Source organism: Cynocephalus volans, chromosome 9, assembly GCF_027409185.1.
Source record: "Cynocephalus volans isolate mCynVol1 chromosome 9, mCynVol1.pri, whole genome shotgun sequence".
In the NCBI taxonomy this organism is placed as follows: Eukaryota; Metazoa; Chordata; class Mammalia; order Dermoptera; family Cynocephalidae; genus Cynocephalus; species Cynocephalus volans.
In genome coordinates, this window is record NC_084468.1 from 3,458,330 (window position 1) to 3,484,742 (window position 26,413).

At 60.9% G+C, this 26,413-nt stretch overlaps 2 protein-coding genes across 2 annotated transcripts; both read left to right on the forward strand.

Moving 5' to 3' along the window:
- The first annotated feature begins 22,103 nt into the window (after positions 1 to 22,103).
- Positions 22,104 to 23,376, forward strand: LOC134385652 (homeobox protein HMX1-like). The gene is made up of 2 exons (XM_063107406.1): positions 22,104 to 22,663; positions 23,247 to 23,376. Exons 1-2 carry the CDS (start codon positions 22,104 to 22,106, stop codon positions 23,374 to 23,376), a joined length of 690 nt encoding a protein of 229 aa, XP_062963476.1.
- A 601-nt stretch (positions 23,377 to 23,977) lies between these two features.
- LOC134385653 (homeobox protein HMX1-like) lies at positions 23,978 to 25,766 on the forward strand. The gene is made up of 3 exons (XM_063107408.1): positions 23,978 to 24,094; positions 24,332 to 24,440; positions 25,072 to 25,766. Exons 1-3 carry the CDS (start codon positions 23,978 to 23,980, stop codon positions 25,764 to 25,766), a joined length of 921 nt encoding a protein of 306 aa, XP_062963478.1.
- The last annotated feature ends 647 nt before the right edge of the window (positions 25,767 to 26,413 follow it).

The following is a 26,413-nucleotide window of genomic DNA, read 5'->3' on the forward strand; positions in this document are numbered from 1 at the left end:
GATGGCCTGAGCTTGATCTGAGCTCCCAATTCTCTACTAATGAGAGAATCCTGGGAACAGAGTGGTGATGGACAGACTCCTCCTCTGCTGGCAGCAGGAACAACCCCCCCTCCTTCTTGGTTTTCCAGACGTCCACAGTGTGGCATGGAGCATCCAGGTTGGCTGGGGAGAAGCACGGGGGAGGTAGGTCACCGAGACTGGCCCTTGGCAGATCCAGCTCCAAAAACTCGCCCTTGGAATCAGGCCTGGGCACCATCTAAGTCTCAGTCACCACTGTCCATCCCACCCTCCTCCCACCCCTGCCTGCAACCTCCTGACAGTGCAAGGTCATTTTTTCTCAGTGTAGACCTTCTGCATCCCTGCTGAGAGCTGAGACAAGGGGGATACTGTGAAATTAGCCCAGTTGGTTCCCCTCTAGGGTCCCCAACACAGCCAGAGAGAGCAGCCCACAGGCCGCCTGGGGGGGGGGGGGGACAGCAGGAACAGGGTTGTCCTGACTTGCAGGGACTCACTGTGACCCAGGGCCACTGTCTCGGGACTGAGCACTCAGAGGGTAGGGGAGGGAAGAAAGGCTGAGAGAGGCCCCAGGTGGGGGCTGTCCATGGGAGCTTGAGTCCTGGAGTCAGGGCCACCTTCACGGACTTGTGGGGACCCTCAGGGCCCTGTGCTTGCTGTTTCTGCCTTGAAAATCACAATGCTTCTCGATAGCTTCTGAACAAGGGCCACATTTTCTGTTTGCAGAGACCACACAAATCCTGTAGCCGAACCTGCCTGGAGCTGGGCAGCCCCTGGGGGTGGGGGGTTCAGTCCTCAGGTGTCAAAGACCAGTGAGGATAAGACACTGCTGAAGGTCACCCAGGGCCTGGGGCACAACCAGGCCTGGAACCTTCCCTGAGTCTCCCAGGCCAGGCAAGACAGGGGATGGGAGGAGGGTCTCTGCCTGGTGTGTGGGGCGGATTCCCCACCCCCGCCTGACCCCGATGGCAGCGCTTGGCGGGGGCAGGGTCACCGCCCGGCGAGAAGGTTAAACAAGCAGACGCGGCAGTGCAAGGGGGTGGGCTCATGGGGCCTTTCCGCGCCTCCCGGCTTTCGGGGGCGAGTCGGTGCCCCCCGCGGGGACTGGTGGGGGGAGGGGCGCTAATCCGTCGCAGCGGGAGCGTCGCCGGCACGAGGGAGCGGCAGAGAAGCGCCGGCGGCGGGAGCGCAGGGCCGGGGCTGGCCGCGGTAAGCCCGGGGCGACTCGGCCGGGCCGGGGGCGGGTGGAGGCGGCGGCCACCGAGTCCGGGCCGGGAACGGCGGGGGAGGCTCCCGGAGCCCACACTGGCGCCCAGGCGCCGCTGCCGGCCGAGACGGGGGCCGCGTGCGGGAGTTCAAAGCCGTGGGGAGCAGCGGGGGCCCCGGGGCGGCGCCGAGGGACAGCCGCACCCGGGGCCACCGCAGAGCGCGCGGTGAAGGGCGGACTTCGGTTTGCCGGTGACGCATTGGGCGCCGCCGTAGGGCCGTGCCCGCCACCGCTGGCCTGCGGCGCGTTGGCGAAGGGGCAGCGCAGGCTCCGCGGGTGGCACGGCGAAGGCTCTGCCCGGCGTCGAGCCCAGGCAGCGGGCGGCGGGAAGGTGGCCTGGGCCGCCGCGGGCTGCTCCTGCATTCCCGCCTGTCCGCCTCCCGCCCCTCCGGTGACAGCCACTTCCCCGTCTGAGGAACAGGCTCAAGGCGGCCCCGGGCGGTGCTGCCGGCGGGACCCACGGAGGCCGCGGGGAGCGCAGACCGCTAGTGTCGCGGGCCGGCAGCCAGCAAGAGCCCGAGGCGCCAGGGGACAGCCCACATGCTGGGCGTTGGGGACCGTGTCCTGCAACCCAGGACCGCTGGATCCGGGCTGCGGGCCCAGGCGCTGGCGACGGCAGCGTCCTCCGGGGCTGGCCCGAGGGCAGAAGGAAAGTGGGGCCGCGGGGACCTCGAGGCTAGTCGCCTCCGCCCGCAGGAGAGGCGGCGGCGGCGGGCACGGAGGAGCCCGATGCCATGGGCGCGCACGCGAGGCCGCTCGCTCCGTCGGGTCGCCCGCTCTCGCTGGCTTTGAGACCGACCGAGGGCTGGGGTGCGGGCTCGCGGCAGACCCTCGTTCCTGCCCCGGCGGGCGGCCTCCGGGCCAGCGCAGGTCCTCGGGAACCTCCCCGCGGCGCGCAGTCACGCGCGTGTCGTCGGTGCCCACGTCCCGCGGGGCGTCGCGCCAGCAAACCGCGCGGCGGAGGGGACGGGGGGCGCTCGGCGGGAGGCGGGGAGCCCTAGACGCGCGGTCCCCGGCGCAGCGGGGTGGGGCGCGGCCAAGGTGTCCTTCCCTGGGGAGACCAGAGCGAAGCTCGGAGAAACCAAGGAAGAGGCCCGGACAACCGGGAGGGAAGCGCTTTGTCCTGCTCCAGATACGCAGCCGCCGCGGGCGGGCTGCACGGAGGGCGCGGGGGCACCGGGGACGGCGGGGCCTGGCTTCCCTGGCCGCGTGCAGCCCCCGTGCACGCCCCGGGCCTCAGTCTTTGCCCCCGTGAAACCGGCTCACAGTGTACGGTGTGCCCGGCTCGCTGGGCTTCTCGCGGAGCCGCCTGCAGCCCCGGGAGGGCCGGACACCCAAAGGACCACCCAGACTGCGGCGCTCGCTGCGGGAGCAGCTGTCACTGGACGCCGCCGGCGCTCGAGTCGCGCGGCCGCCTGGGGCGCAAACACTGGGACACCGGGAAGGGCTGCCCTCTGAAGGGGCTGCGGACAGTGGCCCCTCCCGCCACCCACACACCCCGCGTCCCCGAGCGTCCCACCGATTTTCCCACACCGACACGGGGTAAGGATCCCGCCGGCGCCCCAACCCGGACTTTTCCCCGGGGTTTCAGGCGCACGCGGGTCAAGACCGTCCCACCCACCAGGCTTCTGAGTATGAAACGTGCAGCCACCAACTCCCTCCAGTCAGCAAATATTTATTGAGCGTCTTCTATGTGCCCGACGGGGTTCTAGCTCCTAGGCCTGCGCAATGAACGAAATGCAGTGGCCGCTCCGGGGAGCTTTCGGGAGGACTGGGGTGGGCAGAAGGCACGTCCTGAACGTCTCCTCTGACGTCTGAGTTCAGGGAGGGGAGCTGGGAAGAGGAGGCATTCACTGGGTCTGAGTGACAAGCAAGAGCCATCCTCGCTGGTGGTGGGCACAGTGGAGATGTGACCAGATCTAAGGTCTGTGGGAAGGTGGCGCCCGCGGGTGTGGAGTTGGAAGGACAGAGCTGAGGAGCAGGGTTTGGGTGAGAGCGCCCAGGAGGAGACAGCCATCACTGCGACCCCAGCCACAGGGAAGGAGCAGGACTCTGGGCACCCAGTGTCATGGGGCAAGGTGAGGGCTGGACTGCGAAAGCAGTGGCCTCAGGGCCTCCCAGCCACGCCCTGCGGTGACCACCACCTCCCTGAGGTGGATGTGGGGATAAGTTGGTTCCAACAGCAGCCATGAGGGGCAGAGATCATTATTGTACCCATTTGCTAGATGAAGAAACCAAGGCTCAGGCCTCTCAGCAAAACAACCTTAACAGTGGAAGGGGGTACACCGCACTGGGCCATTTGGGACACACCTCCCAATCCAAGGGACAGTGTGGCAATGGGGAAACTGAACCCCACTGGGGCCAGGATTTGTCCAAAGAGCTGGCGCTGCCAGGAGCAGCCAAGCAGAGACTGGGAACAGGATGGAGAACTGAGAGGATCACGTATCTCTGCAGCCAGGTACCAAGGGGCAGAGGGGCAGGTGGGGCTGGGACTCGGTGAGGAAGGGGAGACCTCGCCCCCCACACCTCCACTCTCCAGAGAGTACTGTCGGGCCCCCTTGGCTGTGCAAAAATGCTGGCCTCACGTAGGGCAGTGGAGAATGCAGGGCGCCTGGGAGAACCTCCCGCTCCGGCTGCAGTGGCTGCAGATTTGCTCTGGGTCTGGTTGCTGCTGCGAGTGATTAGATGCAGAATTGGCGCCCTAAGTCTGGGTCTGAGCAGGTCAACCCAGTTAAATTAAGACAGTTTAAGTCGTGTGGAGCACAGATAATCCTCTTGCCTCTGGCTCCCCTGCCTTGTCTGGACCTCTTCTGTGAGGCTCTTCCCCAGCATTCCTCCTCTGTGAAATGGGGACAGTCACTTAGGGAAAGCAGACGGGGCTGCTGTGGGGGCTCAGACAGAGCCCACTGGGCAGTGGTGAGCGCTTGGTTGCAGTTTGGCTCATCCACTCTCTCCCCTCCCACTTTGGTGGACGATTAACTTGGGGATGTCCCCGTCCCCTTGGCCTGAGCCTCCTTCCTTCCCCCAAGGGATAGCCCTCAGCTTCTAAGTTTAAGGGGCATGAACAGGATGTCCGACCTTGAAATCTGTCTGGTTTTAGAGCCCCCTGTGATAAATCTGGCCTCTGCCACCTCCTGTTGGTGGCCCTGGGTGAGTACCACCCCGTCCTGGGAACTCTGCTTCCTCCTGACCAAGCCTGGACATGGGCCTGGCCCCAAGATTACAAGTCCATGATAGACAGTGATCCTGTGCATTTATCTGCTTTTTTGTTTAGTGTCTGCAGATGGTTCTGCCTTGTTCACAGGTAAAGCCCCTCACAACAGGCTTTGCCTGGCACAGACGAATGTATGGAAGGAAGGAAGGAAGGAAGGAAGGAAGGAAGGAAGGAAGGAAGGAAGGAAGGAAGGAAGGAAGGAAGGAAGGAAGGAAGGAAGGACGGGGGGAGGGAGGGATGTGGGAGGGGCCCCACCACTCACCTGACCCAACAGAGGATTTCAAGGAGAGCCGAGCCCAGCAAGAGCACCCCAGGATTGGGCACCCAGCAGGGATTTGCTCGCCAGGATCCTGGGGGCTCTGGGCCCTGATGGGCAGAGGCTGTCACCCGCCGTCATACTCCCTGCGCTAGCTTGGTACAGTGGTTCAGAACAGAGTCCTGTTGATGGCATTCGGGAACCTGGAGCAGCAGGGAAGTGTCCATCTGAGAAGTGAGAGGGGGAAGGGTCTCTGAGATCCTAGAGAGGCAAGGGGTGGTAGAATTTGTAGGAATTTGAAACAGCAGTTAGTTCTGGCAGGTCAGGGTGGGACAGAGGACAGTCAAGGGTACAGTTGCAGGGGCCGGTGGAGCAAGTGCCCTGGGAGTGGGAGTCAGGGGCTGGCAGCTGGGCTGGAATTTCTGTGTATTGTTTTTCCTTTTCTCTAGCTGTTTACCCCTGCGCTGCACAGTGTCTCCCCTGCAGTTGCTAAACAAAAACCCTCATGAGGAAAGGGCCCTCAGGAACCTGCCAGAGCCGTCAGGAACCTGCCGGGTCCCCTCCTCAAGGTGTGGGAGTCTACTGAGAAGGGGAGAGGCCCGGTTTGCAGCTGTGAGGTCCCACCCAGCTCTGCCCCACTTTGGGGAACTTGGCGAATCTGTTCCTGTCTGGGGCCCAGTTTTCCTCGCAGTGCGATGGGGTGGCCTTGCCTGGGACTCAGGCTGTGAGGGGACTGGGAGGACCCCGTGCCGGGTAAATGAGAGTTAACTGACCCATCCTTCACTCAGTCCAGCTCTCCATCTGCTTTCTGGAGAAGGGTTTTGGCTTTGATCATTTTGCATCAGCCTGACCGGGAAAAGGCATGGGAAGGAGTCGGAGTCTCTGAGCATCCATCGCATTGGTGCAGGGAGGCGTGTCGTTCGTGCACCCTGAACCCCGCATACTGGGCACATTCGGTGCTTTCGGGCTGGGCACAGCAGGGCCAGGCGCGCTCACCCACCTCAGGAGGGCCGGGCCGCCCCAGGCTTCTGTTGCCCTCTCTCTTTGGGATTGGGGAAGGGGCGGCCTCCTGTCACTGGGAAACATGTCAATCACTGCAGTGCAGCCTGCGTGGCCCAGGATGAGCCGTGGGAAGCGGAGGTGCGCAGCCCGTGGAGTGTGGGTGGCGGGACCCCACCACTGCCGGGAGAAGATGGGCACCAGTCTTCGTCACCCCCACAACAAAGTCAGTCCTGTTGTGATGCCCATTTATTCTGTTGAGAAAACTGAGGCTTAAAGAGGCAAAAGGCCTCTAGAGTTTGGGCGTATCGTTTCCCATCCCGCCTGGATGGGAGGCAGCGGAGGCCAGACCCGCATGCAGCCTGGGTGGCTGTTAGTAGACTTATGGCATTAGTATGTCCCAGCAACTGTGACCTGCGTGGGGGCAGGGACGGGAGGCCGGGCTGCCTTCAGAGTCCTCGGGTTGGAGCTGTGCAGGTGGCGGGCCTGTGTGCCAGGCACAAAATGAGCAGGAAGCAGGGAAGGTCCTCCCTGCAAACTCCTGGAAGGAGTGCCTCCTTTTGGTGGAAGCCTCGCCCTGCCCCATCACCCCTGCAATATGGGGGTAACTTCCAGTGCTATTTGATGGGAAAGGGTGGTGCTGTTGCAGGTCAGGGATCTGGTCACATTCCCTGCCTTGGAATTACACTTTAAAGTTGAATTCAGTCAAGGCATCAGCTGCCCTGTGTGAACCCTCGAGGTATTGGCTGGGGAGTGGGTTCTTTCCAGCCTAGGCTACCCCTCAAAGGGCACTGGCGATCACCCCCTGCCCCCACTGGCCCCAGTTTTCCCTTCCTGTAGCGGGGTCCTGTGGGAATGAAGTCTCAGTGAGCAAGCCCTGAAGATCCCAAGCCTCCTCTGGTCCTGTCTCCTCAGCTGCCATTCCACTAAGTGACACTCCTTTATATGTGATGCGGAGGAGCAGAGTTCAGGAAGCTGGTGCTCCAGGACCCATCAAGCAGCAACTGCTGGTTCATCAGGTTCACCCCCTAGCCTTTACATCAGGGTTTTTTTTTTTTTTTTTTGGCGGCTGGCCAGAATGGGGATCCAAACTGCCGACCTTGGTGTTATAAAGCTGTGCTCTAACCAACTGAGCTAACCAGCCAGCCAGCCCTGGTTTCCTATTTTAGGATTAAGTGGAAAAGTGAGCTAATTTCTGCCTTAGATGTCCCCATGAGATGGCCAGGTTGGACACCGCACCCCTGCTGGCATATTGCACTAATTGCAGGCAAAGTAACAACAGAGAAGAGTCAAGGCTTAGGGCTGCTGGATGCCTGTGACTTCGGGACTTGAACACAGACCTGAAGTGGTGAAAATAACATCCTTGATGGATTCTAAAGTACTGCTTCAGCTCCCTGGGGGTCGGGAACCCTCCTCCTCCCCCGCTGTGCAGAACCACAAAGCATGAGCCATAAGGAGACATGGGGGTCATGTCCACTCCAGCGCCCTGTGCTTCTCCATCTGAGCCGTCATCTGCATGTAACTGGACCGTGAAGAGTGGACGACTGCCAGCCTGTCTTCCCATGTGGGCAAGGACAGGGCTGAACTCCTGGGCTCTGTCCTGGGTCCAGGACAGGGCCTCGCCACTGACTGCATTACATAAGTAGTTGCATAATGACTTCGTGAACAGATGAAGTGTCAGCATTTCTCCTGGCCTGAGTTCGTAGTCTGTGGGATGGGGATAAAGCAGGCCCTGCCCTGGTGAGGATGAAAGAAAAGCCCAGCAGGGAGGCCTGTGAAAACCACAAGGACTGCGCAGGCAGCGATATTGCCCCAGCCACGTACCTTGACCCTGGCTGAACCTGCTGGCCCACCTGCGTCGTTGCTGTCTGGTTGAGGTTCCACATTCTAGGGGGGACAGACTGCATGTAGAATCCCCCTGGAGATAGTCTAATAAGCATTTTTGGGGAATGGGGAAAAGGCACTTTGAAACCTCACTTTAGTCTGCCCCATTGTAGGCCCAAAACCACACCAGAGACTTTACTTAAGATACCATGTGTTTCATAGAAATGGTGTGGAGTTTGGGGGTACAGGAGAGTTTTAAGAAGGGAAGTGCGTATTTCCACATCTCTGTCCAAGGAGGTTGAATTGCTGTTATTTCAAGTCAGTTCCACAAACCCTCTGAAGGTGGCGCCCTTGGGACAGGACTGTTCATCCAGGCACCTGGCTCTGCCTGGGCTTTTCTAAGCCTTCAGAATAAATTAGCTGTAGATGAGTACTTCCACTGTGCTAAAGCAGCAAGAAAATTCCAGCAAAATCTGGTTCACTGATAGATGGTTGGTCCAGACAATTCAAGTCCACGAAGATGTTTTGTTTTAGCACATCCTTCTCTGGTCTCAAGCATGTAATATAGGGCGATTTGAACCCTAAGTGTTTGTCAATGAATTTATTCAAGAGTTATTTTAAAACTGACATCTGTCCTCATCTCCATCTCAGTGCTGTACATCCACTGGGGGCACTGTGGACTGAGAACCAGGCCCCAACTTGCAGACCTTGTCCCATGTTACTTGACTTCATTATAACACAGGACAGCTGGCTGCCCCTCCCACCACAACCCCAGCCAAATGATCCCTTTTGGGGTGCTTAGAATAGGCTGGTGGGTGCAAAATTAAATTTCATTGGTTGCCAAGAACCTTAAGCACAGTGATCCTCGTGGGCCACGTGGGGCTGGATGCAGTTAGACACCCAGCCGTGAGGCAGACTAGTTCCCCTGGAAAGGCTCAACCCAGGAGTGCGGGAGCGGTCAGGCAACACAGCCTTTAGTGCAGGTCTCTGGGCTTGTGTCTGGGGTTACATCTGTGCAGAAGGGATACACGCAGATAGAGGCCACTAACCAAGGCGTGCAGGCAGGACTGGGGCCTGGCAGCCAGACTCCCCACCCACCTGCTCCTTCTCAGGCAGTCCCCACCCTGAACTTCTTTGGCAGCATAGGTTTAGGGTCTTCTGTGGAGTCCAGGTGATGAGCATGTCAAGTTCGATGGCCTAGGAGCTCAGCCATGCAGCTGTGTCACCACTAGGGGGTTCCCCGCCCTGCCTGCCACTGCCATGCATACGACCATTCCCAAGTGGGGACCTGGCCGGCCCAGGTGGGCTCATCCCAAGGAGGGGTCCATGGGAGAAGGGGGCAAAAGAAGCCAAGATGTGGAGATGTGATTGCCCAGCCCACCCCCGGATACCTCCACAGGGGCTCAGAGTGGGTCCTGGGCAGCAGGGAGAATAGGCTGAAGGAGGCTCCATTCCCCAAGCCCACCTCTGTCGGCTCCCGTGAGAAATTGCCCACGCTTCCCTACTGAGCCTTCTGTCAGGCCCTGAAGATGGGGGGTGGGTCTTGTCAAAGGAAGGGGCCACATCACCCAGCACACGGCTCAAAACCCCGCTAGACATGTCTCTGCCCAGGGTTCCCCCCAGGCCCCTGTCACGGGGCGGGTGGTCGCTCTCCCTCTCACCTTCACAGTGGCCAGCCTGGCTCCAGCAGCCCCAGCCTGGGGTGGGTTCCTCACGCCCTGCCAGCTTTCACACGCATCTCTTCACTGCGCTGGCCTCTTCCACGACAGGAGTCTCTCACCAGCTCCTCAGAAGCAGCATTTCTGCACATCATTGCAAGCTTGAGTCGAGGGGGTCACGGGAGTGGGAACGGGTGGAGTGAGCAACCCCTCACGGCAGTGAGCCCCTCCAGGAGAGCTGTGCAGACAGCAGCAAGGTGGCCCTGGCAGGAGGTTTCTACACTGGGTCGCTGCTTGGGACCCTCCCTTTGAACTCATTTCCCAGGCTGATTCCCCGGTGAGTTAACATTTCAGTTGTGGGTCAAAATCCCCCTTTCTGCAGTCACTGGGGCAGCCTCACCCAGACCAAAGGAGTGGATGGCTGATGCTCCCAGCAAATATGGGGGAACCCTGAGCCTCTGCTACACCAGAGGCTGAAGAGGACTTAGGGCCGAATAACGTCTTAGTCTTTTCAGGCTGCTATGACAAAATACCTTAGACTGGGTAATTTAAAAATAATAGAAATTTATTGCTCACAGTTCTGGAGGCTGGGAAATTCGAGAGCAAGGTGCTGGCAGATTTGGTGTCTGCTAGGGGCTCATTCTCTGCTTCCAAGGGGACACCTTCCTGCTGCATCCCCACAGGGCAGAAGAGTGACATGGACAAGCTCCCTTCCTGAAGCCCTTTTACAAGGTCACTAATCACCTCCTAAAGGCCCCAGCTCTTAGGAATGAAGTTTCAACATGAATTTTGGAGGGGACACAAACATTCAGACCACAGCCATGTCCCCAGAAGATGTCAGGTCCTAATCCTTGGAGCCTGCAAACGTTACCTTATATGGAAAATGTAATGTGATTAGTTATGAATGTTGAGGTTATCCTGGATTATCCAGGGGGCCCTAAATGCAGTCACATGTATACTTATAAGTGGGAGACAGAGGGAGATTTGCCACCAACACGCCAAGGAAAATGGCCATGTGAAGACAGAGGCAGAGATTGGGGTGATGCAGCCACAAGCCAAGGAGCACCTGGAGCCACCAGCAGCTGGAAGAGGCAGGAAGGACCCTCCCCTAGAGCCTCCGGAGGGAGAGAGGCCCTACCACACCTTGATTTCAACCTAGTAATATGGATTTAGGACTTCCGGCCTCCAGAACTGTGAGAGAATGAATTTCTGTTGTTTTAAGCCATGGAGTGCGTGATGCTTTATTAGTACAGGTGGGCTAGGACCAGGTGTCCATAGATTGGCCCCTAGTGTTTCACGGGCAAACAGCATCATAGCTACACCCAGAGCCCAGACCATGGCTGCAGAGGCACCCAGCAGAAGGACCCTCAGTCCTTGCGCCCCTCTGCGAGGCCTGGGGGGACCTCCCATGGGAATGTTGTTGGAGATGGCACTCTTCCTCCCACCCTGGCCACACACAACTACAAGGGCGGAGTTTGGGCGGAGGCAGGGAGAAAACCAAAGTTTGTTTCTCGCCTTGTCCCCTTCAAAATCTCTGTGGCACTTCAGTTATCAAACTTATCCTGCAGATGCCAGAACTGGTGTTTTCTGCCGGGCCCCATACTGGGAAATAGCGCAGCGGGAACGTGCCTCTGGATGCGGATGATTAGACATCTACTGTCCCTAGGCCAAGCCTCCATGCTTGGGCAGCTCTGGCGAAGTGAGATTTCCCTGCTGACACTGACCGACGGTTGGGTGGCGATGAGGCTCTAGGCTCATCCCTCCACTGGGAACATATCTCACCCCCTCTGGGACCTGCTGAGGTGTTCACTGGCTTGGGACAACCAGTTCTAAGCTGCAGTGAGGCAGTGGTCTCCACGAGTCCTTAGCATAGGAGGGTGCTGGCTACCACTGCCCCTCAAACAATAGCACCTACTACGAGCCGAGCCCTGGGCATGTCTGCCCTCTTTCCAATGAGGATCTCGCCAGCCAGCAGCAGGTGAGCAGGTGGTGTGGTGCTTAGGGAGGCCCAAGGAGGAGTAGAAGGAAGACTGGACCACCAGCCCTGCTGCCCTCCCAGTGCGGGGCCCCTTCCCAACCTTAAGCTGCCCGCCCCCCACTGGGGCTCCAGAAGGGTGGGGGCTGGTGAACCGATCACTGCAACTCACCAGCCTCTGACTCAGAGTCAAGACCATATGACACCCCTTACAGCAAGTCCTACTTACACCCATTCATCTGGCAAAAGCATTCAAAGGAGCTGCGCTGCCTGTTGGCAGAGTAGTGGAGGGAGGGGACCCTTGTACGGTGCTGCTGGGAGTGCCGGTGAGAACTGGAAAGCAGGCTGGAGAAGTGTAACACCGCAGTCCCACACACGCGTGTGCACACACTCCGGCCCATCAGTCACACACCCAGGAACCTCCCCACAGAAAGAGCGGCACCAGTGCCCAAGGAGCAGTGACATCCCCTTGTGCGGGGGTGCAAATATGGCGATATTCGCAGTAACATGAGCTGGAGGCCAACTGAGTGCCGGAAGAGGGAGATGTTGGGAACAGGGGTCACCCCCCCGGGAATGACTGCAGCCATGAGACAGGCTGAGCTGGGAGACCGAGGGGGGTCCCTGAGGGCCCAAGTTCAGTGAGAAAGAGGCACAAGAGTGCGTGAAATGTGATAGAATTTGCACAGAATGTGACCTGCGAATCCTACTTAATGTCTGTAGGAGCTGTGTGTGTTTGTGCTCGTGTGGGTCTGTAAGATCAAATGAGTGCAGAGAAAATAACAACGTGCAAAGATACACATTAGGCTGGCAACGTGGGTTTTTAAGGGGACGGGATGGAAGTGGGCGAAGTGCCGATGGGGGCTCTATGACAAACGCGTGCATGTGACCCTGTGGGTGGGAACTTGTGCACGGGGGATCCACGGTGGCCGTGTGTGGGTGACAGGAGCTGTGTGTGGGGCACGGCGTGTGGTGTGTGTGCGTGTGGGGGGTGTGTACGGATGTGTGTACGTGAGGGTGGGCGTGTGTATGAACATATGTGGGTGTGTATGGGGTGCGAGGCGTAGGAGGGGTTATGGAGAGAGGTGTGTATACGGGGTGTGTAGGTGTGGATGGGCATGTTTCGTGAGCGTGTGTGTTAAGGTGTGTGGGGTATGGGTGTGTGTAGGTATCTGTATTGTGTATGTGGGGATGGGTGTGTATTTGTGTGAGTGTGAGTGTGGGTGTGTAGATGCATGTAGGTGTGGGTGGCTGTGTGTCTGTTCAAGTGTGTGATTGAGGAGGTGTGTGTGTGTGCATTCAGTTGTGAATGGGTGTGTACTGTGTGGGTGTCTGTATGTGTAGTTATGCACGTGTGTTGCAGGTGTGTGTGGATGTGAGTGTGGTAATGTATATGAGTGCATGTGGGGTGTGTGTGTGTGCCTGTGGGGCTGCGTGTGTAGGTATGGAGGGCATGTGTCTGTCTGAGGATGTGGGGGGTGGTGTGAGATGCGTGTGTGTGGGGTGGTCTGTGGGGGGTGAGTCTGCTGTGTGTCCGTGTGTGGGAGGGCGTGTGTATGTGCATGGTGTGTGTGTGTGGGATGTGGGGGGGATCGGTCTGCATCTGCCTAAAGCGATGCCAGGGCAGTGGTAATGGCGGGCCTGGGGTGCTGGCTCCCAGCTAGCCTGCATTATCTCCTCTGTATCGTGATGCATTTGTCAAATTCTTGAGCACGTGTTATTTACGTAATAGAGCAAGCCATTTTCCTTGTGGATATAAAAGGTTGGGTGGAAGGCAGAGACACTGAAGGGCCAGCAGAGGTGGCTCTGGTGCCATGAGGCAGGGCAGATGCCAACCCGTTGGCTCAGATGTTCTATGCCAGGGACCCATGCCCCACCTCAGCTAGTAGGTGCCCTCTGATGGCACCCACGGTGAAGGGCTGTCATGTACTGCCTCTTTTGCTGGCATGGGCATCAGATTACTCCTCTGTCAAATAAGGAAGTCTAGGCTCAGAGTGGTCAAGTGGCTGTTCAGGGTCACAGGGCAGAGGAGGGAGATCCGGATCACCCAGATAGGCCTGACCCAGAGCTGACCCTTCCTGCTACCTCCAGCGGGTGAGGGAGCAACTCCATGGCATGCACGCCAACCTTGGGGGCTGTCCAGCAGGGGCTCTCCCCAGTCCTCAGTCTGTCAGTCAGTCAGGGGCTTTGCCTCTTAGAGGCGCCTCGCCTGCCAGCCCCTGGACACCTGTGTTCCCCACCCACCCTTGCTCACCTGCACTTCAGAGCCTGGGAGGACCTCTGGCTCCCCACACCTCTCCCCCACATTCTCTACTCTCCTTTCACCGCTGGGTGGCCTCAGCGCACCCCAAGCTTCTGTCAACTTCTCTTAATGATCTCCCAGGTATTGCTTCGGTGACCTTTAAATTTTTCCAAGTCATTTTTCTAAATTGACTAATGCTTACACCTGGCACAAAATGCAAAGTAGGAAGGTGTGGACAGTGTAGACAGTAAAAGGCCCTGCTGCCATGGTCCCCAGCACCCAGCTCTGCTCCTGGAGGCTCTCGTGTGTCTGCCCACAGATAACTACTAGGTTATCTGTACGAGGGTCCTGGGGCTGCCCAAGAACAACAGGCATTTTTTCTCTCAGTTCTGGAGGCTAGAAGTCCAGAATTCAGTTGTCGGCAGGGCCAGGCTCTCCTGAAGTCTCTGGGGGAGGGTGTGTCACCAGCTGAGCTCTGACAGCGTCCCTCCAGTCTTCCTGTGTGCGCGTCTGCGTCCAAACTGCTCTTTCATGACACCAGTCACGTTGGCGTTGGCCCACCCTGCTCCAGCATGACCTCATCTTGCAAACTAATTATGTTTGCAATGACTCTATGTCCAATAAGGTCACATTCTGAGGGACTGGGGATTAAGACTTCAATATACGAATTTTAGGGGGGACACCATTCATCCCATAACAGATACATACACAAAAGGCTGTGAAGAAGTGTGTCTAGGTGTGATGCTTATGTCTGTATATGTGCCTGTTCATAGCTGTGCCCGCTTTACTCTGATCCTGTCCCTCACTCACTCGCTTCCCCACGTCCAGGGCACCCCACTCTCTCCCAGCTGCATGAGGCAGCAGTGTGAAGATAAATTGCCATGGACGTATCTAGCTCCCCACTGATTTACACGCAAACCCTGCAGGGGCATCGCGTACCCCACAGGTCCCTGTGGGCTCTTCGAGCACTCAGGAGAGGCCCCAGCACGGGCCTGCCTGCAGCCAGGGAATCAAATCGGCTGCTGAACCTGTTGAAGCTCTGACTTCGCCGCCTCCGACAGGGGAGGGGAGGAGTGGGGTTTTGTTCCTGGCTCCCTCCACCACATCCCCCACCACAACCCTCACAAGCCCCTGCCCACAGAAAGGATAACTAAGCCTCAAATTCCCCTCCAGACTTAACCAGGGACACCATGCCAAACATTCCTCTGGCACCTTGAGTGGGAGCCCAGCAAACAAGCCCTGTTGGGACACAAGTATCCATTCCAAGCGCAAGAGGGGTGAGCCGTCCAGACTGGCGAGATTCCTGTGCTGGCTAGATGCGGTTTCCAGAAACTTCCCTCCGGCTCCTGGGAAGAAGGCTCCCTGCACTATGGTCGCCCCGTCCTTTGTTACAGCCTCCTTTCTGCAGCCCTAAGTCACTTCCAATCAAGGTCACGGGCAGCCTGAGCTGTCTGAAGGTTCCCAGTGATTTGGATAACTCTGAGCACAAATCTGTGCTCCATTGTGGAAACCAAAACCTGCTCCACCTCGAGGTGCTCTTCATATTAAAACCAGATATTCCTGCGCCCTGAACCTTCGAGTGACCACAGCTTTGCATATCTTTACCGAGACAGTACAACACTGGTATCCAGAGAGCTGTGGCTATGGATGCAGAGCCAGGGTACTTCACGGGAGGAAGCCAAGTGCATGATTTTGTCATCACACTTTTAAATATGGCCATGAGAGTGTCCGTCACGGAGCGGCTTCCTCGGGACAGAAGTCTCGAGCAGAGTGTGAACTTTCCGTGCCTTGTCTTACGGCTGCCACCACAGCCACCAGCTGCCACCACAGCCACCGGCATAGGGACCCTTGTTATGCCCAGTTTCAGAGGAGGAAGTGGAGCCTGGGGTCTTACAGCAGGGGCCCAAACCCACGCTTTTGTACCTTTTTACGGTGATGTCCTTTCTCCAGGAAGACCCGGGACAGCCAGGGCTTTTAGCAGCCTTGGCTGAGAGGAGCTGCTCTGGAAGTCAGCTCGACCTCCGGACCGGACCGAGGCCTGCCACTCACTACCAAAGTCACTGGAAACGAGGACGGCCGATGGACGGAGAGAGGCGCAGATAAGCGACCAGAGCCACCCGCCCAAGAAGAGTCAGGACGGTGGGCACGCGGCTGTTTCTGGCTAATCCTTCCAACTTCTGCCAATGTTTGGAAGTTTCCAGAATAAAACGCTGGGAGGGAAACCCACCTGCAGAGAACAGAAGGTCGCTCCACCGCACACAGGCCCCTGGCGAGGTCCGAGGTCTGCCGAGCACCTCATCGGGGGGTGCCCGCCCCAAGCCGGGACACAGACTCCGACACAGCGACCAGGCCCGGACTGGCAGTGGGCAGAGGGGGAGAGCCCAGCGCCCGCGCGCCCCTCTCCGCACAGGGCAGGGGCTCAGGCGTCTCCTCCTCTGCCCCAGCGGGCTCCAAGCAGGTGGGCGCGACGCTTCCTGGGGCGCTCCCTGGGGAGGGGGCTTCCTGGCGACGCGCACGCGCACGCGGCCCCAGACCCGCGGCCCCAGACCCGCTCCTCGCCGGAGGACGCCGTCTGGGCTCGCTCTGCTCCCGCCTCCTCTCCCTCCTCCCCGTCCGTCCCGCTCCCTCCATCTCCCGCCCCTTCCTCCTGCAGCTGCCGCCTCGCTTTCTCCTTCCTCCCCCCCCTCCCCCCTCCTCCCCTCCTCCCCCTCCTCCCCCTCCTTCCCGTCCTCCTCCCCCTCCCCTTCCCGTCCTTCTCCCCCTCCTTCTCCCTCCCCCTCCCCGTCCTCCTCCCCCCTCCCCCTGTCCCCTCCCTCCTCCCCCCTCCCCCTCCCCCTCCTCCCCTCCTCCCCCTCCTCCCCCCCTTCCCGTCCTCCTCCCCCTCCTTCTCCCTCCCCCTCCCCGTCCTCCTCCCCCTCCTCCCTCCCCCTCCTCCCCTCCTCCCCCTCCCCCTCCCCCCTCCCCCTCCCCCCTCCTCCCCTCCCCCTCCTCCCCCTCCCCCTCCCCCCTCCTCCCCCTCCCCCTCCTCCCCCTCCCCCTCCTCCCCCTCCTCCCCCTCCTTCCCGTCCTGCTCTCCCTCCTCCCCCTCGTCCCCCCTCCTCCCCCTCGTCCCCCCTCCTCCCCCTCCTTCCCCCTCCTCCCCGTCTCTCCCTCCTCCCCCTCCTCTTCCCTCCTCCCGCCAGCCTTTGGGCCCTGGTGGGAGTGAAACCCTGGGAAGCGTCCACTTAACAGGTTATGAAAATTATCCTCCTCATTCTAGTTCTTAAAGGGAGACTCACGAGGAAGGAAGTGTCCAGATCCTCAAGAGGCAGGAAAAATAATTTTCAAACATTCGGTCTCTTTCAAAGCAAATGTGTTTAATACGTGCCAAAGACTTGTCCACACCGTTATCGCCACTCAACCCCACACCAGCCCTGTGGGGTGGCGTCATTGTTGTTCCACTTCACAGCTGAGGACACAGGGTCCCTCAAGGACAGTGACTTGCTCCCAGCACAGTGGCCAGCCGCTGAGCTGAGACCAGGAGCCCCACGCTGCACTTCACATCCTGGACAGCTGCAAGGGTATCTCATGCTGACTGGGATGCGGCGGGGACTATGCGACAAGTCAAGTAGAATGCGCCCAGACTGTACTGCCCTGGGCCTGAGCCAGGAGGGGCCAGAATAGAGGAAAGGAAGCCCCCGCCAGGTCCAGCGTCCCTCCCTGCACACCAGCCGCTGCCCAGGTCTGCGCATCTACCTGGTGAGTAGCAGACACTGGCCCCTTCACCTGGCACTGCCCCCAGCTGGGCTTCATTGCTTACCACTAGGACCATGGCATGAGCCTCCCTGTGGACTTCCTCTTCTCCTACTCCCCCTGCATGTGGCTTTCCGGTTATTCTTCCTAAGGCCCAACTTTAACCCTATCACTTCCGTAGCTCGTCAACCTTCGGTGACTCCCGAGTGCTTTGCAGATTAAGAACCACATCCTTTAGCTTGACACGCACAGGCTTCACCACCATTCCAACCACCCCTGTTCTCCCCTCCCGTCGCTGTCTCCATGACCCCGACCCTCCACGTTCCTAACCTGCTCAGCCCCTCTCACCTCCCTGCCTGTGGTCTTCAAGCTCCTTCACCCTGTGAGCAAGCAGAGAACCATTACCTGGACCGACCAGGTCTCCCTGCATATGCGCTGCAGTGTCACGTGTGAAAGTCAGACAAAACAGTGCTGTGAAGAGGCGGCGGCCGTGGACATAGCCCTTGTGGGGATGACTCCGAAGAGCTCAGTGAAGTTGAGTCTGTACAGACGCGTCACGCAGGAGCTCCACTCTTGGGCATTCGCCCCCAGAAAAACTCTCAGACCCATGAAGAAAGGTGGACAGGTCTGTTCGTTCCAATATTATGTGCAACAGCAGAGAGTTGGAAGCAACCTAAAGATCCCCCAACAGGGAGTAAACTATCCTTGTGGTCCGTGTGTTTTCCTGAGTGACCACAACAGTATTTCTCATTATACAATCTGACGATGTGACATTCTTGCTACTCAGAAGTGGGGTCCAAGTCTCCTCCCCCTGAACATCGGTTGGAGCTGTGACCTAGGTTCTGCCTGGCGCACATACTCTCTCTCCCTCCCTCTCTCTGTCTCCCACTCCGCCAAACTGGTCCTGGGCACCCATGTTGTAGGGGTCCCTCAGCAGCCAGCCAGCATCGGCCCCCAGATAAATGAGCAAAAGCTCCGTTAGCTGGGTCCTGCTCTCTCCGGCATGTGGAGTCTCCCATCCGAAGCCCAGATTTCATGAATTGGGGACAAGCCACCCGTGATCTGCAGAATCCGTGAGCATACTAATACATGGTCGTTTTGCACCACTAAATTTGGGGAAATACGTGATTTCAGCCGTAGTCATGGAACAACCGTGTATGTAAAAGTTGGGTTAGAACATAGTGTTAAAAAAGAAATAAGCATTGCTGCATTTGCCATCACAGACAGATCTCAAACATGTACTGTAAAAAATGAGAGTTAGAGGAGGTGTAAACGTACTACTGTTTTTATACATTACAACGCAAGAGCCAGGTGCCCAGGGTGGCATCAGGTGAGGTAAGAGCAAATAAGATTGAAATGAGAGACAAAGGAAGCAAAAGTAAAATAAATGTTAAAATTAAAACTGGACATTTAAAAATATTATTTCAAAAAAATAGTTTATGAAAACAAGACAGGTGGTGGCTGGCTGTAGTTTGCTGACCCTAATCTATACTCTTGGGATTATTCCCACTCATTCACTCAGATTATGGGGCACCTTTGGCTTCCAGCTCCTGAGCTGCGCACTGGGGACACAGGTGACCAAGGCACAGTCCCTGCCAAGGGCAGCTCACTGTCCAGTGGAGGGGAAGGAGGTTTCCTGCAGGGGCCGGTGCTCGCGATTCTGGGGTGGTTCCACCGCCCTGGGGGGAGGACACAGGGGCCGGCGCTGGAGCTCATGGAGGCATAAGGAAGGACAGTGGACAGAGAAGTGACGGACTTGGTGTCTGTAAGGGAGGATGGGCGTGGCTTGGGGGCTTTGGGGTGCACGCGTGGAGATGGAGACACAGGAAGGCGACAACCACAGACTTTGAGAGGCACCACGTTCCCAGATGGGGAAGCCCCTAGGCCCCAGGGTTCTGCCTAGTGCCTGGAGGTGACCAGAAACCTTGGTCCCTGATTCTGGGGGCGCCAGACACCACTGCTGAGGGCGGCGACTTTGCGGGGTCGGTCCCGCACTCCCCCACTGTCCCTGGGGTGAGAAGAGCCGGCCGCTCTGACGTGGGAGCCTCGTCTAGACGCGCAAAGCCGCGGAGACAGCGATTTCCCGTTCCCGCCTCTGCGACAGTCCCGTCCCCAGACTCCGCCTCTCCACTCACCTGGACCGCAGTCTTCGCTCGCGACACCGGAACCAGCGCGGAGCACAGAGGCAGTGGCCTGGGCGACCTTCAGTGCGGCCGGTCCGCGCGTCTCAAACCGACCCTGACCTCAGCGCCACGCCTGCGCTGCGCACCTGGGCTTCCCGGGGATCCAGAACAGGCGGCTCGTGGTCGGGGCGCGCCAGCCGCTGCCCGGGGTCCCGCGGCTGGGGACGCGCCCTCCGCACCCCAGAAGGCGGGTGCTGTCGGAGGAAGGCGCACTCTCCCCCGCTGGGATCCACCGCCTGCGGTCCCGTCCCGTCCCGTCGCGTCGCATCAACGACCCTGCAGGGCTGCCCGTCGAGGCGTCCCCGAGCGCGCGCCCCGCAGAGGCGGTGGGAGGACACCAGCGAGCGCCACCTGCGTCGCGACACCGTCCGCCCGGGCAGTCCCGGCCTCCACTCCTTGCACCGGCGGGGACGCTTATGATGAGCGGTTTACAGGATCAGAGACGCGAGGAGCCTCGTCCAGGGCCACGCAGCCCCAGAGCGGAAGGAATTCGAACCCAGGTTCTGAGGAAGCCCCGCCAGGCCCGAAGGACAGGAGCCCCTCCCCGAAGGTGCTCTGAGAAACGGGGAGACAGCACCAGCCTCGCAGGCTTACTGGCTGGACAAGAGAAACCGTGCTGAGGGGCAGCTCACAGGGGGCTCTCTCTGGCCTCAGTTTCCCCTCCTGTCAAAAGTGCGCTGGACTATAAGGCATCTGCCCAGGCCTAGCGCTTTTTCTCCAGACGAATTCCGGGCGGTCCTTTCTCTCCGTCTGCCCCTGGCCCAGCCCCCTCTGGCTGGGGTACGTCACCCTATGGAGTCTCTCTGACCGTGGGCACCCCAGGAAGCAGGACTTGGGAGACAAACCTCTTCCCTCAGACCCCAACTCACTTTGGCTGTGTCCTTGTCCATAAAATGCGGGGAGGAGCCCGCATCATGTGGCTGTCTCAAGGCTAAACAACCCGGCGAGTCCCTGACATCGATTATCCTTGTGCCTCCTGGGCTAAGGCGTAGGGGCCAAAGGAATGGGTTGAGCATCTGGTCCTGGAGTCTGCAGAAAAGTCCCCCTCGCACCTGAGGTCGCACACGCCACTGGGCAGCAGAGGTCCTTATTGGCAGCCGCCAGAAGGCGCACCCAGGAGGCGCACCGTTTTGTCTCCGCGGCCGCAGGCCAGCAGGGTCCCGCCGGCTAGGCCTCGGCCCCTCCCGGTCTCATGGCCCTGCTGCCCCGCCGGACGCCGGGGCGTCGATGCAGGCCCGGGACCCGGAGCTACTTACCGTCTGGGGGAGTCTTTCCTCTCCTCTACTGCAGCCAGTTTCCCCCCTGGAAAATGGGGGCGATGCTCCCTCCACCGTCCTAGTTCGTAAGATTAAACGCGGTGGGAGCCCCGGGCCTGCAGCTGCCGTCTGGGGACGCGGACGGCACTCCGTCGGACACGGGCCGGGGCTGGCGCTTGGAGACTGGATGTATCTCTGCGCGACAACCCGCGTCGGGCGAAGACGGCGTCCGCGCTGCGACCCAGTGACTCCGCCGTCACCCGCTCCTGGAGGAAGTGGGTCAGAAGGTTACTCCTGACAGGCCACAGCTCCAAGGGCCGTGGCGGGGGCAGGGATGCACTGTCACCGCACTCTGCTACATAAAGGGGAAGGGACTCCCCACCCGTCTTTAGAGAAAAAACGAAGGCGAAAACAGGAACAGGTCCTGCCCCGAAGACCTCCTGCCCTGCCCGGGGCAGTGGCTGGGCTGGAAGCTCCCACCCACTTCTCATGCCCGGCCTCCCGGGGGGCCGCGCGGCGGGGGAGCCAGCGCGGGTGGGACCCGCTCTGAGCGCGGGTGTGGCAGAGCCCGGTGGGTTGCATGTCCTTACACACTGACACTGTGCCCGGGAACTGGGGGTCTCTTGCACCACGGTCGGCAGTGAACGCATATGTCATTAAGCGTAAATATTAAAATATGCCTCCTTTTTGCAGCCACGTTTGGGCAGTGTTCCCGTTTTTAAATGACACGCGGGGTCTTTAAAAAAAGCGAAGATTGCGGCGCAGCCCCCTGCGGTTTCTTGGGAGCCTCCGGGTCTTCACGCCGCCCTACGACGCGCACATCCACACGCGCGCACACGCGCGCACACACGCGCAGACCGCACGCGCGCGCACAGACACGGCCACGCCGCTCGGACCCACGCTCTCCCCGCGGCCGGGCAACCACGGCTCTCGCCGGCCGGTGATTGGCCAGCCTGTCCCTCCGCGGGGCCCTGCAGCCAATGGGCGGCCGGCCAGCCGAGGGCCCGCCCCCGCCGGCTCGGGTGGCGCGGGCCCGGGGAGTGCGTCGCGCGGGGCCGGGCCGGCGCGACCCCCGCCCGCGCCCCGGGCCTCCCGCCCTCGGCCGCGCCGCCGCCTGCGCGCTCGGGTCCGGGCGGCGTCTCCCGGCCGCGGCCACGCTCGGGCCCCGCCGCGCGTCCTCGGGCCGAGCCACCCGCCCCGCGCCGCCCCGCCCGCCGGCCCCGCCCCCGCCCTCCCCGCCCCCACCGAGGCCGGCCCGGGCGCGACCCGAGCGGCGACGTGAAAGGCGAGCGAGGCGGCTGCCCGACAGGCTGTCGGCGCGCACCCGCTCCGGCCCAGCCCAGCCCGGCGCGGAGGCCGCCGCCTGCCCCGCGGGGCCCGACGCCAGCGCCCCGGGCAGCGGCTGCAGGCCCGACCCGCGCGCGCGCCGAGCGGGGACCCGGGACCCCGAGGAGCCCGGCAGAGCCCGACGGGCCCGCGGCCGCGATGCCGGAGGAGCTGACGGAGCCCGGGCGCGCCACGCCGGCCCGCGCCTCCTCCTTCCTCATCGAGAACCTGCTGGCGGCCGAGGCCAAGGGCGCCGGGCGCGCGGCCCGGGGCGACGGCGGCCGCGAGGACGAGGAGGACGACGCCGACGAGCGAGAGGACGCGGACGCCGAGCCGGCGCGGCGGCGGCGACTGCAGCGGCGGAGACAGCCGCGCGCGGGCACCGGGCCCGGCGGGGAGGCGCGGGCGCGGGCGCTGCTCGGGCCGGGCGCGCTGGGCCTCGGTCCCCGGCCGCCCCCCGGGCCCGGGCCGCCCTACGCCCTGGGCTGCGGAGGCGCCCCGCGCTGGTGCCCGCGGGCGCACGGCGGCTACGGCGGCGGCCTCAGCCCCGACAGTGAGTTGGGGCGTGCGGGGGTGGGCCGGGCGCGGGCGCTCGCCGACCGCGGCTCGTCGCCGCCCTGTGGGGAGCGGGTCTGCGTCGTGCGCGCCCCCACGGAGCCCCGGAGCGGGCGGGCGTGGAGGTCCACCGTCCGGGACAGGGGCCCCACGGGGACAGGGCGGTAGGACTCTGCCGGTCCTAGGGTGGCTGCGAGTGCGCGGAGGAGGGCTGGGGACAGGGGACAATGGCGAGCTGAAGGAAAGAGAGAAGGAGGAGAGTAAAGCAGGACAGGGAAAGACCGGGGACCGGGAGGGAGGGCGGGAGAAGAGAGAACTGCGGTGAGAGGAGAAGGGACTTCAGACGGGGAAAGGGAAAGAGAAAACGCGAGGAAGGGAAGCGAAGGAGAGTCAGACACGAGAGATAAAGGGGCACATGGAGCAGAGGGCACCACTGTTGGGGGTGCTGGGTGCGGGAGGGGAGCCCTCTCCCACAGCGGCTGTGTCCCACCCCCGCAAAGTCCCATTTCCTTTGTGCCTGCTGCGGACCAGCCCGGGGCAGGGGCCTGGGCCTCCCCAGGGCTGTGCCAGGCAGCAAGCGAACCTGTTTTGAAGTCCCCAACCTCTTTCTCTTCTTTTTCTGCCCCTCCCCCTCCCCCGCCTTTGTTCCCTGCTGAGGACTCACAGCCTGGGAGTGGGGGCTTCTCAGCCCCAGAACCTGCTCACCCCTTTTGCCTGGGCATCCTGACCCCTGAGTCCTGCTCCCAGCCCCCAGGGTTGTTGCCTCCTGGCAGACCTGCCCTTTGGGGGGAATCTCCTGGATGACCAGGAAGCCACCCCCCCCACGCCGCTTTGCCAGCCACCCCCACCCCCAACCCCCAACGCACAGACCCTGTGAGGCCAGTTAAAGACTCTTCTCCCAGGCTCTGGCGCTGGGATCCATTTGACTGTGTGCATGTCGGTGTCTGCTGGGGGAGTAAGTGGTCTACGACCCTCTCTCACCCACTGGATAATCCCCTCCCTGGTGTGGGAGTGACCCCCTTGGGAAAGGATCCGCATCTCAGAGCTCACATCCAGAAAGTTGTGGCCTCCAGCCCCTTCTCGTAAACGTGAGCAGGGCCTCCGTGGCTTCCTTGAAATCGAGGGATTCAATTTAGTTTTCTTCTCGGAGGATTCTGAAAAGGGTCTGGAAGGATGAAATTTGTTCTGCCTTTGTCCCTGGTGTCCACCCTACCTGCAGCCCAGCCAGCAGTCCACGCAGAGGCGGCCTCTTCTTACTTCGTGTGATGCGGGTTAGGGTACCCACCAGAGCTGGCAAACCAGCTTAGTGCCTTGTGGCATTGTATGCGCCTCTGTGAGTTTGGAGCTGTGGGATGTGGTGGGGAGGCGGGCACTGCCCAGATCTGGTGGCACAAACTCCAGCCTGCTACCTGACTCTGCTGTGGGCACACACCATGGGATTTGCACCTCTCTGCGGACACAGGCACTGAGCTTGAGCCATGCACGCCAGCATCTGCACACTTAGCACGGGCGTGCAAACACACTGTGGGCACATCCCTTGCCCAAGTCTGCAGCCCCCCGAGGGCCAGACCAAACTCCACCTGGACCCCCGACCTGTTAGTCAGGGGCTTCCCTGTGCACGGGAGGCTCCAGGCTGAGGTGAAAGGACAGACTGGTCCGAGTTGGCCTCTGCAATCAGAGGCAGTGGCCCTCTTCAATCTGGACAAGTGCTCCCTTTTTAACCTGGTGTCATCCCTTGCCAGCCCTGTGGGCCTCTTACCTCTGGGAGATGAGGTGGAGCTTGGTACTTGTAGCGTGGACTCAGGGACCCCCTGTGAGCTCTGTACCCCCAGTCCTGTGAGCTGAACCGCCAGTCTCAAGGGTGCTGGGGGCAGGGTGCAGTTGCTGAGTTCTTCGGAGCAGCTTTCATCGATGTCCCCTTTCAGCATGATCGTGGCAGGAGTGGGCATCTGGGTCAGGGGTACAGGAGTATGGAGATGGGTGTGCCAGTGTCACCTGCCTGGAGTTTTCTTCTGGGGATTATTTGAATTCGTTTGCCCTCCTTCCACGGAATAATTCTGTGCAAGCGGGCAGGCCCTTTGCGTCTGCTCCTGAGAGTGAGGGGGGGGCAGGGGTCAACAGGTCTTTAGTCCTACGTCTGGGGGGCTTGGTGTGGGGCTGGGTGCTGGGTGGTAGGGGGTGTCTCTGTGCTTGTTTTCCAGTGTGAACGTTTCTCACACCAACATCTTTCCTCTTGTCTCAGCCTTCCTTTTGTGTGGATGTCGGGGGTGCAGCTGGGAGTGCGGGTGGTCGCAGGAGCAGCCTGTATTTTGTGTCTGTGTTTTTGTGTTTCCTTGCTCTCCTCTTTTCTTTGTTGCTCTCCGGATGTGGGTGTGATTTCTGTGTGTGAATGTGTTGCCGGTGTGTTGGTTTGGAGCAGCTCTTCTGGTCCTTGGTCGCCTTTGTATGTCTCTGCCTCTCCGTTCCCCGAAAGGTGCTGGATGCAGAGCCCTGTGCAGCGGAATGTTCCCGTTTGTGGCTGGGTGACCTCAGGGGGTGGGTGCTAGCCTCAATGATTGGGTCTGAGGATCAGCCCCCTGGAACCAACCGCTGTGCCCTCTCTCCCCTGCAGCCAGCGACCGGGACTCACCGGAGACGGGTGAAGAGATGGGCCGTGCCGAGGGCGCCTGGCCACGGGGCCCCAGGCCGGGAGCAGTGCAGCGGGAGGTGGCGGAGCTGGCGGCGCGGGGCCCGGTGGCCGGCGCGGAGGAGGCGGCGGAGCTGGCCGAGGCCCCCGCAGCAGGGGCCGGGGAGGTGCGCGGTGGCGTTGGCGTTGGTGGCAGTCGCAAGAAGAAGACTCGCACGGTCTTCTCCCGCAGCCAGGTCTTCCAGCTTGAGTCCACCTTCGATCTGAAGCGCTACCTGAGCAGCGCCGAGCGCGCTGGCCTCGCCGCCTCCCTGCAGCTCACCGAGACCCAGGTCAAGATCTGGTTCCAGAACCGCCGCAACAAGTGGAAACGGCAGCTGGCGGCCGAGCTGGAGGCGGCCAGCCTGTCCCCGCCGGGCGCGCAGCGCCTCGTCCGCGTGCCGGTGCTCTACCACGAAAGTCCCCCAGCCGCGGCCGCCGCCGGGCCCCCGGCTGCCCTGCCCTTCCCGCTGGCGCCTGCCGCGCCCGCGCCGCCCCCGCCGCTGCTTGGCTTCTCTGGGGCCCTCGCCTATCCGCTGGCCACCTTCCCGGCCGCTGCCTCTGTGCCCTTTCTGCGGGCGCAGATGCCTGGCCTGGTGTGAGCCCCTGGTCCGCTGGGCCCACTCCCCGTGGCCGCAGAGGACCTCTGTGGCTGTGGGTATGGAGGCGCAGGGCGTGCGTTACAGAAGGGCCAGGTGGCTCCTCAGGTCTCCTCCGCATATTGGGAGCGCAGCCGCCTCCCTGGCGGGCCCCAGCCACAGTCGGTAGCTCGTCCAGAATGTATTGGGACGCCTGGGACTGTGGCTCCTCAACCAGTTGCAAGGCTGGATCCCGGCACGGAAAGGGGGTACCCCAGAGACATCGGCGCGTGCAGTCTATAGCCCCACGGGGCCAGGCTCGCAGGCCTCAGCGAGGAGTCAATTTGGCTGTCCCCTTCGGGGAGCCTGAGCCCTTGGGCCAAGCCCAGCCGGAAGCAAACGAAAACGACAAACAAGCTGACCAAGGCGCTGCTGCGAGGTGACTACACTCCCACCCTCCAACTGCCCCCCCAACACAAAGTGTCTCTTTCATGGGACTAGGAAGGGACCTGGATGGCAGGCCGGTGGGTGGGCTGTGATTAGCCCCCTCCGGTGGGCCCTGGTGGAGGAAGAACCCGGACCTGTCAGATTGCATCTTGGGGCTTCTCTCCTGGGCTGTGGCCTCTGTTTTTTCTTTTCTTTCTTTTTTCTTTTTTTTAAAAATGAATCTA

What these genes read in the sequence shown, in the direction of transcription:
- LOC134385652 (XM_063107406.1), top strand. Translation starts at nt 22,104, where the DNA reads ATGCCGGAGGAGCTGACGGAGCCCGGGCGCGCCACGCCGGCCCGCGCC. An exon ending in GGCCCCACGGGGACAGGGCG is followed by an intron (nt 22,664 to 23,246) that starts GTAGGACTCTGC and finishes TCCTGCTCCCAG; the next exon opens with CCCCCAGGGTTGTTGCCTCC.
- LOC134385653 (XM_063107408.1), top strand. Translation starts at nt 23,978, where the DNA reads ATGCACGCCAGCATCTGCACACTTAGCACGGGCGTGCAAACACACTGT. An exon ending in TCCACCTGGACCCCCGACCT is followed by an intron (nt 24,095 to 24,331) that starts GTTAGTCAGGGG and finishes CTGTACCCCCAG; the next exon opens with TCCTGTGAGCTGAACCGCCA. An exon ending in TCAGCATGATCGTGGCAGGA is followed by an intron (nt 24,441 to 25,071) that starts GTGGGCATCTGG and finishes TCTGAGGATCAG; the next exon opens with CCCCCTGGAACCAACCGCTG.